The sequence below is a fragment of the Ogataea polymorpha genome (assembly GCF_001664045.1).
Source record: "Ogataea polymorpha strain NCYC 495 leu1.1 chromosome Unknown OGAPOscaffold_6, whole genome shotgun sequence".
NCBI lineage: Eukaryota > Fungi > Ascomycota > Pichiomycetes > Pichiales > Pichiaceae > Ogataea > Ogataea polymorpha.
Genome location: NW_017264703.1, coordinates 985,430 through 996,047, shown reverse-complemented (window position 1 = coordinate 996,047; position 10,618 = coordinate 985,430). Strand labels below are relative to the sequence as shown.

General features: G+C 43.0%; 5 protein-coding genes across 5 annotated transcripts; 1 reads left to right on the top strand and 4 right to left on the bottom strand.

Annotated features, from left to right (window-relative positions):
- Positions 1 to 1,971: 1,971 nt before the first annotated feature.
- On the bottom strand, positions 1,972 to 3,312 carry OGAPODRAFT_95632 (uncharacterized protein; the record flags this gene model as incomplete). The annotated part of the gene is made up of 1 exon (XM_018357778.1): positions 1,972 to 3,312. The coding sequence occupies one exon, from the start codon at positions 3,310 to 3,312 to the stop codon at positions 1,972 to 1,974; it is 1,341 nt and encodes a 446-aa protein (XP_018209583.1).
- A 280-nt stretch (positions 3,313 to 3,592) lies between these two features.
- OGAPODRAFT_17311 (uncharacterized protein) lies at positions 3,593 to 5,164 on the bottom strand (the record flags this gene model as incomplete). The annotated part of the gene is made up of 1 exon (XM_018355034.1): positions 3,593 to 5,164. A coding segment is annotated over exon 1 (1,162 nt), but the record flags the coding sequence as incomplete, so codon positions are not given.
- A 715-nt stretch (positions 5,165 to 5,879) lies between these two features.
- On the top strand, positions 5,880 to 8,542 carry OGAPODRAFT_17310 (uncharacterized protein). The gene has a single exon (XM_018355033.1). It carries the CDS (start codon positions 5,927 to 5,929, stop codon positions 7,394 to 7,396), a length of 1,470 nt encoding a protein of 489 aa, XP_018209581.1. The 5' UTR covers positions 5,880 to 5,926; the 3' UTR covers positions 7,397 to 8,542.
- A 292-nt stretch (positions 8,543 to 8,834) lies between these two features.
- Positions 8,835 to 9,056, bottom strand: OGAPODRAFT_51445 (uncharacterized protein; the record flags this gene model as incomplete). The annotated part of the gene is made up of 1 exon (XM_018355700.1): positions 8,835 to 9,056. A coding segment is annotated over one exon (222 nt), but the record flags the coding sequence as incomplete, so codon positions are not given.
- A 158-nt stretch (positions 9,057 to 9,214) lies between these two features.
- Positions 9,215 to 10,159, bottom strand: OGAPODRAFT_38129 (uncharacterized protein; the record flags this gene model as incomplete). The annotated part of the gene is made up of 1 exon (XM_018355353.1): positions 9,215 to 10,159. A coding segment is annotated over one exon (945 nt), but the record flags the coding sequence as incomplete, so codon positions are not given.
- Positions 10,160 to 10,618: the final 459 nt, after the last annotated feature.

Here is a 10,618-nt window from a genome sequence, read left to right as displayed (position 1 = left end):
CACCCACAGCAGAGACTCACATCCTCACACACACCCTTCCTAACCTTTCGGCTGACATAATCTCACTTTTTTTCCACCACTTTTATTTCCCAAAATTTCCTACCCCCAGCTCCTCTCTCACGAAAATTAAGAAAACTACTTTAATAATTCAGACAATCACTCTACAACAATTTTGTTGTCGCGCCAGGATACAGTCCCGTCCATTGACGTCACTCTCCATCACGTCTCTTGTTGCATATATCTCCTACCAGACTACTGACACTATACAAGCCACATTATAAGAGCATCCGAATTTGCATCTCCAAAAGCCTTGGCATAACTCATATCAAATTCAATTAAATCTCTTGCTACTTTTTGCCGTTCCTTATCGTAACTTTTAAGAAGAGGTTTTGGAAATCCGCGAAGTACGCATGCCAACTTCCACGCAAGATTGACGCTCTCATGCATTGAAACATTCATACCTTGTGCTGCTTTTGGTGAGCGAGTATGTGCTGCGTCACCAGCGAGAAAAGCAAAGTCCATATCTGAAAAATGTGTGGCAATTCTTTGTCCAACTTTATGCATTCCAAACCACTCCACGAATTGCCATATGATTCTGAAAGAGCTTAACACTGTTTTTGCTCTTTCTTGTGCAAGCTCTTGTGAAGCTGCGCTTCCTCCAACCTCAATATAAATTCTGGTAAGTTGTCTTTCTCGGGGATTAATCAGAATAGAATCTTTTTTAGAGTTAACAACAGTCTTAGTCCAAATATCAGGGAAGTTGAATCCCGTCAATAACAGCCCAAGCACTATCTGATGATTCACCTACCATATTACAATGCATTGCTTTCGAACGGTCGAGTGAGCTCCATCACTTCTAATTGAATATTTGGATTTGATTATGTGCAAATTCCCTCCTTTTGAATGCTCGATGCAACATTTCCAGATATCTCATAATCTTTAAACACTGATTCACATAAAACCTGACCATTTAACTCCTCAAATCTTTTTTGTTAATATAGACTCAACCATATCCTGGTTGATAAGCAAAATATATTTATTTCTAATATCGATTGGAAAGTGCACTGCCCTAGGGGAGAAGTGGAGTAAAGGGTTGACCTATCATAAGCATTCAAAGGCCATTGATTTCTCAAGCGTTGGACTAAATCCGGATTTGAGATAAAGTACCTTCCAAATGCAACTGCATCGGCCTCACCAGATCCGGCTTTTGCTTCTGCACTAGAGCCATTGAATCCTCCTGCAACAACAAGGGGAACATGGTGCTTTATCGTGTGGCTGTTGTCCGTATGGTTGACAGACCTACTTTACTGTGCTTCATGGTGTTGAAGAACTATAACGGTCACATCTCTACACTATGACGCGCTATTGCGTCTAAATAACGTGCCGCACGAACTGGTGCATTCATTTGGTAGTCCGTCCCCAAAGTGCATAAGGCAGAGGTCCATTTTAACTTTTGGGTGAATAGCACGACTTACTTCAGAGCGAATCGAGCGAATTAGATGAAGAGTGGTGAAAAGTAGGTTTTCTCCTCAAAACTGAGAGCGCTCTCAATTGGACAATTCAGCTGCGTAGTGCGTCCTCTCTGAGATTATGTCAGAATACAAGGACCCATGTATAAGCACGTCAACTCTGATCGTCACTTACGACCCAGCTTCCTAAAAAAATAAGATCCGGAAACTGATATTGGACCTCTGCAGGAAATTTACGGACTTGACCGGCAAATGTATGCTCCGATTATTTTAAAATGTGGGTTTGCTTCCTTCAAGACGACATTTGCACTGAAGACTGCAGCCGAGCACTAGCGTACGCGCTCAAGGCCATGTTTATGTATCCGATCGTTGCCAACTACTCATTCCCTTATTTTTTCTCGCTTTTACAGAGGTCTTGTTCTCACTGCTTCCCGTTACCTACTACTCTTGTCGACTCGACTGGTCCGATGTTCAATGCTTATTAATGTTCTAATTACATCTATTATAACTCTTTCATTGGGTCCGGTGGAGCAGGGAATTGTTTCATCGACTTGAGGAAGTCATCCCTCAACTTGAAAAGCGGTTGCAAAACCCAAGTGTTGTATGGAAGCACATCTGTCTCCTCTTTTGGATCACGCATAATGTTGAACAAGTATGGGGACTCCAATTTGCCTTTGCCTTCGTTCACTTCTGGCTCCCACCAGAGATGAAGTTTCCAGTCTCTCCACTTGATAGCCTTCAAGTCTTCCTTGATGTAAAACAAAAACCCTTCTCTTTTAGACTTCTGGCCGACCGGGTTGAGCAAGAATTCTATCTGGTCCACACCATCGATTGGTCTATCATCAGGCACTTTCTGTCCACCAATGCCAATAATTGTGGAGAAAAGGTCTGTCACATGTATAATTTCGTTAGTGCGGACGTTTTCTGGAATCTTTCCAGGCCACCTGAAAATGCATGGAACTCTAAGACTGCCCTCCATTGCCGTGTGGTACGTTCCGCGATAGAATCCAGCAGTACCTCTGTAAGGAGGACGAAACTCTGGGCCATTGTCCGAGGCAAATATAAGGAACGTGTTTTCACCCAAACCAGAATCGTCAATAAATTTGACCAATTGGCCAACACGGTGGTCCATCTCCACCATAGAGTCGGCAAAGTCGCCATTATTGGTGATACCAGCAAAGTCCTTGTGGGGCAGAGTAGGGAAATGCAGGTGAACAAGCGGGTGGTAGAGGAAGAAAGGCTGTTCTTGGTCTTTCATTCTAGTCATAAAATCAATACTTTTGTTGACAAGCTTCTCGTCAATCACTCTTCTCTCCTCCAGATCGTAGACACAAACCTCCTTGGACTCCTCACCAGCTCTTCCCTCCATGACATATGGCGTAGTGCACACGCTTGGATCAAACCCAACAGAGCTTGTGAACTGCGTTTCATCGGTCGTTCTTGGTATTCCATACCACTCGTCAAATCCACGATCGGATGGATATCTACCTGGCACATCACCCAAGTGCCACTTCCCGTGATGGGCAGATTTGTAGCCTCCCTGAGCGAGGATTTCTGGCAGAGTCTTTTCCCAGCGTTGGAGCCCCTGTGGGAATCCAGCTGGCACAGACTGTCTGCAACCGGTTCTGATCGGGTGTCTTCCAGACATCAGGGCAGACCTGGTCGGCACACAGTCACTTTCCACATTGAAATTCGTACACAAGAGACCCTGCGTCGCCAGATGATCAATATTTGGGGTTGGAGCACCTCTCAGCACTCCTCCTCCGTAGCATCCAAGCTCACCAAATCCAAGGTTATCCGCAAGAATAAGCACGATGTTCGGTCTTTTTGGGTCTTTGGACATGTTGAAATAAGAATAGATGATGTCTACGACTTTCCAGTCCCGAGCATACGAATCAACTAACTTTTATAATAGTTACGTAGTCGTTCATTTACTCGGCCGAGAGAATTTCTCGGCTCATGCTATATGCAGGCCATACGGAAAAAGAAATGTATTGGAGGAAGATTGAGCCATGCATAATCTCGGTCGAGATAAGCATTTTTTTTTATTTCTACCCTCACCTGCATACCCAGAATAGGTTATCGGGATCAATCTATATCGTTTAAGAAAACGACTTCAAGTCAGCATTCAATTATTTATAATTGGTAGTGCCACGTTTCGTCAGCTTTTTCCACTCCTACTTCCTCTTCAGTAGCCTCTGCATTCCCCACAACCATCTGCGATTCCTGCGCTCTCTTTCTGTCAAGCCTGACATTGGCATACCAGTAGTCCGCAGTCACGAGTATGGACCAGATTACTGCTCCGCCAGCCAATCCCGTGATCGTTCTGAACCCAGGAATGTAGTTTGGTGCATCCTTGGATTTGAACATGGCTTGACCCAAGATACCACCCAAGTTACTACCTGTGACACAGAGAGCGAGCCCGACACTTCTTTTTGTTGAAGATCTCGCATTCACAGACAACCACGCGTTATTGAACCCTTGCGATAACGAATTTCCAGAGTTAACCAATGTAATCATGGCAAAAAGAAGCCATTTATCGGTATTGCCTGATTTCTTTAACCCATATAGGACACCAGTGAATATAAGGGTGTATGCGTTCGCACCAATGCAGAATATACCACGCATTGATGTGCGGTCTGAAATGAAGGACAGAAGCAAAGAGAGAACACAGGCGCCAAAGTAACCCACAGCAGTAAGCATGTTGGCCTTCACTGTCGAGAAACCAAACGTCTTCATCAGTTTAGGGGTGAACACACCAAATCCACCTTTTGCGATAAGCTGGAAGAAGTTAAGAATAAGATGCGACCAAAGTCTGTAGTCAATAAGTGCTTCAATTAGCTCCTTTTTGCTCATGAATATCGTTTCCTTGTTGTCTGTTTCCTCGACCACTTTTCTTTGCTTCAAGATTTCGGCCTCTTCCTTGGAGAAGAAGTTGAACAGTCTATGAATAGGGCGGACGTCGTTGACGTTTGTAGGTAGGAAAATGATGAGCACTAGTGCTCCAAACATTGTGATACACCCCTCAATCATGAACAGATATCTCCAACTAGCCCAACTCTGATCCATTTCAAGAATACCAGCAGCGATCAAGTTACCGAAAGCACCAGCAAGATTGTTTCCAAAGTAAAAAATTGCAACACGCGTAGCCATCTCGTGTTTAAGGTAGAAGGTGCTCATGTAATACATAGCACCAGGAAGAAAACCAGCCTCGAACATCCCCAGAAGCCATCTGGTGGCAAAGTAGCTTGGTTTATCAGTGATGAAACTTTGGAAAATTGCAACGAGCGACCAAAGCACACATTGCAAAGAGATCCATTTAGATGGACCAACCATCTGCAGAAGCACGTTGGATGGAATTTCAGCAACGCAAATTGCTGCCACTTGAAGCTGGTTACCCTCGACAATCTGGTCTGAGTTCATATTAAGATCCTCCTCAATGGTTCCAGTCAAAGCGTTAGAAACGTTGGATCTATCCAGCTGAAGAGCGAAGAACGCGATGAAAAGCACAGACATCACAACAATATCAAACTTAATCCTTGCCCTCTTTTCTGCTTTAGCGCTCCATGTGATTTTTGACTTTGCCTCCTCGGAAAGGCCTTTATTATAGTCTCTAGTATCCACACTGAAGGTGGTAAAAAGAAGTTCCTTCTCAGCCGGTCTCTCTTCCACCGTCATTTCGTCTAAGATAACTCTAAAAGGTAAAACAGAAGGGTGTTGTTCTACAGCTGGTGTTCGCTAGGAATCTTGCTCTTAATATACTAATTCATTGCTTATTTCCTTATACTATCTCTATCAAGAGGATTTTTTTTTCTGCATTTCTCGGCCGAGAACCTATTTCGGTTAATTCAGGTGGATAAGATAAGAGACTAAGACTTCGTTTGCACCACTTGTATAACCGAGGGATTGCACCAATCGATCGTAAGACTACATCTATATTCTCTGAGCCGAAACTGTGTGCTGCAGCATACATGGAGAAAATTACCAAATCCAAGCACAAGCAAAATTCAAGGCGTTCTCCCGGTAAGAAAATCACTAGACGTCGTACTGTTAAAAGTTGCCAGTACTGTTACTATCGGAAACTCAAATGTGACCATGGTTCTCCTTGTCAAAATTGTCGGGAGTTTCCTGACAAATGCAAATATGGCTTCAAAGAGACCGGTACCTTGCGTGAAAATTCTCCTGTAGTCATGGCATCCGATGACACATCCATTTTTCACTCAAGGGCTTTCTACCCTTTTCTCGACCCCGCGATAAACACTCCCTTTTTGGTCAAACTTAACTCTACAGACAACGATACTATACATTATGGAAAGAACAAGAACTTGAAGGAAGTTGGCCACTATGATTTTTTCCGCCCCGAGACTGACTTGTCATTCTCAGAAATAATAGACGCGTTGCCTTCTCGCCCAGAGTCGGATCACCTTGTCGAAGTATTCTGGAATACAGTTGACCCTATGGTGCCGCTGCTTGATAGAACCCAAAATCTATCACAGTACAAGCTGTTTTGGGATCAGATAAGCAAAGATCCCGAATCCTTAGACTTCAACTATGCGGTTATACTGTTTGCAATATATTTCTCTTCTGTGATCTCGCTCGAAGCAACGTCTGGCGAAGAACAGCTTGCGATCCTCTACGAAGATAAGCACAAGTATTTCTCCATCTTGGAAAAAATCAAGAGCCACCTGCGATACATGGTATCTCCTAGCATGTCTTGCATCGTGGCAACAGTCATTGTATGCCAAACTGGGTCAATCAACTTCAAAGGTACCATTTTGCATGCTTCCGTAACTCTCAGGGCTGCTGAGACTATGGGGCTCCACAAAGATCTACTAAGGTACAAGGCTTTTGACCAGATGCATCATAGAGAACGCGAGCTTCAGAAAAAAAGACTTTTATGGCATTCCATCACTTACCTCGAAACCATGAGCTCTGTCTCAACTGGATTACACTCTCTGTCGCCATTTCTTGAATCTTCTGTCCCGTTTCCTTCTCACAATGACTATGATTTCGAGAAAAAGACCTATACTGGACCAACTAATCCATATCTTATGTTCGCAATTGCTAGATCTGTGATTTGCCCCGTTCTAAAACGCTTTATGATTTACTTGAATGTGGTAGAAGAAGATCGAAGCGAAGAGAGGCTAGAAGACCTTCGATGCTATGTGAAGGACATCTACGACACATTTAGCGATTTGATTGATCGGATGAACATGTGCGATCCCAGACTCTATTCTCCAGAAATTATAAGATGGATTGCAGCAAACATCATCATCTTTGGTCACAGACTCTATCTCCTGTACAAGGTTTGCGGCATGAAGACCGTTCCAAATTCTGAGTCTGTGGTGTACCAATCTTCAGCAAAATCAATGACTATACTGGATCCCGAAGGCCGACAAGACAAACAGTCGGTTTTGAAAAAGTTGTTGTCAACAAGCGTTCCACTAGATTCGGATATTGTTGAAGTTGCTGTATTGTTGCTCTATGAGACTTCTATTCGAATCACAGTCACAGATGAAATTTGCAGGTTCAAATGGTTTGTGAAAAACAGCAACCCTTTCCAATACCTTCTCATTGTGATTCGGGATATTTACAACCGACCAGATTACAGACTCACATTTGATGAACTGCCAGAATACATGCGCAAATTCGTGCCCCAGGAATTTTTAAAAGGAACGGAAGATGTACGGGTCAGTGTCTGTAGTGCTGTCATCCATTTGCTTGCTGAGTTGGAGGTTTATTGGCCAGCTGTGTCGAGAGAGATATTTCACCTCATAAGGGATATGGCGTCAGTTGCGTTTGAGGGGAAATTTGCACGAGAATTTACTCACTTCAATGTGGACAGTTTTCCTCTACCTGATTTGCTTTTCGACCCCGAAGGAACTATATTTGATATCCATTCTATCGAAAACTTCTTACCAGTATAACCTTTTACGAACTATATATGACTCATGAATATTCAAGCACCATAATGTTGTTGAGCACTTTCCAGGCTTGTATCGCTGTAGGGCATTCGTTGCTCAGATCTTGTAATATTAACTGAGCTGTCCTTATCAGACCCTGCACGGTCAATTCTAGACTTTCCTGTGTAGACCTGGATCTGACCTCAAGATGAACAAACAGGCGAGCAGCTGCAAGAATCCAGCATACCGAAAGATGTGAGTAATTGAGGAACCCTCCTTCGTGTAATTCGTAGTAAAGCTGGATTATATTTAGCGCTGCATGTTTCACAAGTTGCGGATTAAGAACTTCGTATCTAATCTCTGTTAATTCGAAAGATCCAAATAATTGAACCGACGATAACTCAGAACTAGGATTATGCAGATCGATGATCAACTGATAGTAAATTAGCTGGAGATAATTACCAAGAGGGAGAAGATTTCCGATGCTTAATTCATTGGTCGTATTTTTATGCCAATCATCAATCTGAACGCGTGTCTGTGCTCTCCAAACCTCCAAGTCATCTTGCGCAGAGCTGTCGAATAGTTTAGTCCTGATCAGAGACTGAAGGCGTCTAGCCTGAAAAAAGGCTTCAAAGATTTTCAAGTGATTTGAGTCGGAGCGTGTGGTGGCTCGAATTTGGCTGGTTATGTCACCGTCCACGAGGCTATAGGGAGTTCCTGAGTATGAGTTGATGATCCTGTCTAGAGAATAGCATGACCAGAAAAGGCGTCTTTCAAAACAATCATTTCCCTCGACTGTCTTTTCAACCTCTGCCAGATGCTCCTCCCTATGCAATCTTAGCTCAACAGCTAGACGCATAGCAGAGTTGATAGTGTACCAGATTCCAGGTGACACAGGCTTATAGAGACCAAAAGAAGATATTAATAGCAGGGACTGTAACATTAGTTTGGTATCTCGATGTTCTTTCAGATCTGGAAGGCATTTATTTAGCTTGTTCATTGCTTGGGTATAGTACTCTTCTGGTTTTGCTAATCCCTTTAGCCATTTTGAATTTTGCCCTACAACAGCGCTTCCAATAGCGAAAACCATGTGAAGTAGGTGCGACTCAAAATTAGTAAGTAAGTTTTCGTTTTCTTGCAGCTTCTGAATGAGATTATCAATACAGTCGCGGTCTTTAATTATTGGCAATTGTATCCACGCGTAGCGAAAATAGTTGTCCACCAAAATGACTGCAGAGTATTTTGAGGGCAGAAATGGTGCAGCATCATAAGAAGGCTTTCTACGGTCATAATATCCAAATAGGGTGTATCGCAGAAGTGCATTACTGACCTGGTTCTCCAAAGTGTTTGCTTGGTTCTTTTTGACACCACCTGTTGTTGGCTCATTGTAGGGTCGTTCAAGTCTTCGTATACCAAGACTCCTTTGTCGCTCCACATCCTGTTTGTAGTCCGGTTCCAAGTTGGGATCAACACCGAGTTTTTTCAAAATGATCTCGTAGCGAAGTACTTTGGTCTCTAGCTGAATCAGATAGTCACGGGGAACAAGTTTATTGAGATCGTTAGATCTCACCAAACATTCCACCCCAAGTCTCTCGCAACGACTACAGGCGGGCAACTTTGAGTCGCATTTGTGTTTTCCTAGCCGGCAGCGCTCGCAAGCAAGAGAAGACTTTTTTTGGCCCATGCTTCTTGATTCAGAGAAGACTATAATTCTCGTTTGTTTTATATACTATATTTACTAGTGCGCGACAAAATCCAATCATGACGTCTTATCTGCCGACAAATTATTTTTCATCTTTTGTTATCAAATTCATGTATGTTGCCGGATTTGGAAGATCTTGATCGCCATTCAAGATATTCCCCGACAGTCGTGACAGGATACATATATTTATTGTCGTCGCTAACGCATGATGGAAGTCCTTCCATAACATAGTTCTGGTTGAGGCCAAAGAAGAACGGCATAGAGTATCTGGCCTGACCACTTTCATTCACAACTCTGTGTACAGTGGAGCTAAGCCTATTGTTGCTGAGGCGCATGAGACAGTCGCCGACATTGACGACCAGAGAACCTGTTAGCGGCTGAGCTTTAATCCATTGGCCTTTTTTGTTCAGCACCTGAAGTCCACCTACATTCCCTTGATTGACTAAAGTAATAAAATCGAAATCTGTGTGCGCACCAAGCCCATTTTGGTCGTTGGCAGAAGCTTCTTGTTTTGGGTAGTGTGCTATCCGAAGCCCAGCCGTCGGATATCTGATAGCATCGTCAAAGTAATCAGGCGAAAGTCCTAGTGCCATGGCTATAAGCTTAACCAACCTTCTTGAAAACTTCAGGCATTCTGCATGATAGGCTTCAATATGGAGCTTAAATTCGGGAAGGTCTTCATCTGGCCAAAGATTGATGAAATTTGACTGCTTTGCATCTGGCTTCGATGGTTTATCAGGGTCATAGCGGTAGTCGTAATTGATATTGAACGCTTCCATCAAGTCCGATAATTTCTTTTGGCTCTTATTCACGCTACCGAAAGGGAAGTAGCCCTGATACTGAGAATCAGGCAAAAGCGCTGTGTCGATTTTCATCTTTTGAGCAGTTGTTAATCCGTGAAAAAACTTCTTAGACCATTCAAAAGCATTTGCTGTCACGTCTTGCGGAATTCCATGATTTACAGCATAAAAGAAGCCCACTGTGCTGCAGGCAACGTAGATTTTCTCGGCCAGTTTACGGCGAGCATTCGCGTCCTCAGATAGCAGTTCTGAAAAATCAATAATAGGTATCGAGTCAAAATCTTCTATGCTTTGGGCATGATCACTGCAGATTTCAACGTATCGTCCTGTTTCAAGGCGAAACATTTTCTTTCAGCTCTTCTAGTTACGACCCAAGAGGTTTGATTGACGCCACTTATATAGTGCCATTCTCGGTTTTTAGCTCAGGCAATTTTATGTGTTTATTCTTTGAAAAAGCTTATCTTGCTTACTTTAAGATACCAATTTCTTATTTTGGAAAATATATATGCAGGGTCGGATCATCCCGCTTTAAAGATATCCATTGATATCGGAAAACTCGCATAGGTTAGCAAATTAGGTGATAATGATAACAGATCCTGCTCAATGTCACTACAAAAGCGCGCTTCAAGTACACACTCTAATTTCAGTTTACCACATCACCAATAGAATACCTATAAGGATGAGCAATTTGTTGGTGTTTTCTATATAAAACCACTAGTTCACCACAAGCAAGGAAGAAAGACA

Bases quoted from the DNA above. Each gene is read 5' to 3' on its own strand.
- OGAPODRAFT_17310 (XM_018355033.1), top strand. From the start codon at position 5,927: ATGGTGCCGCTGCTTGATAGAACCCAAAATCTATCACAGTACAAGCTG.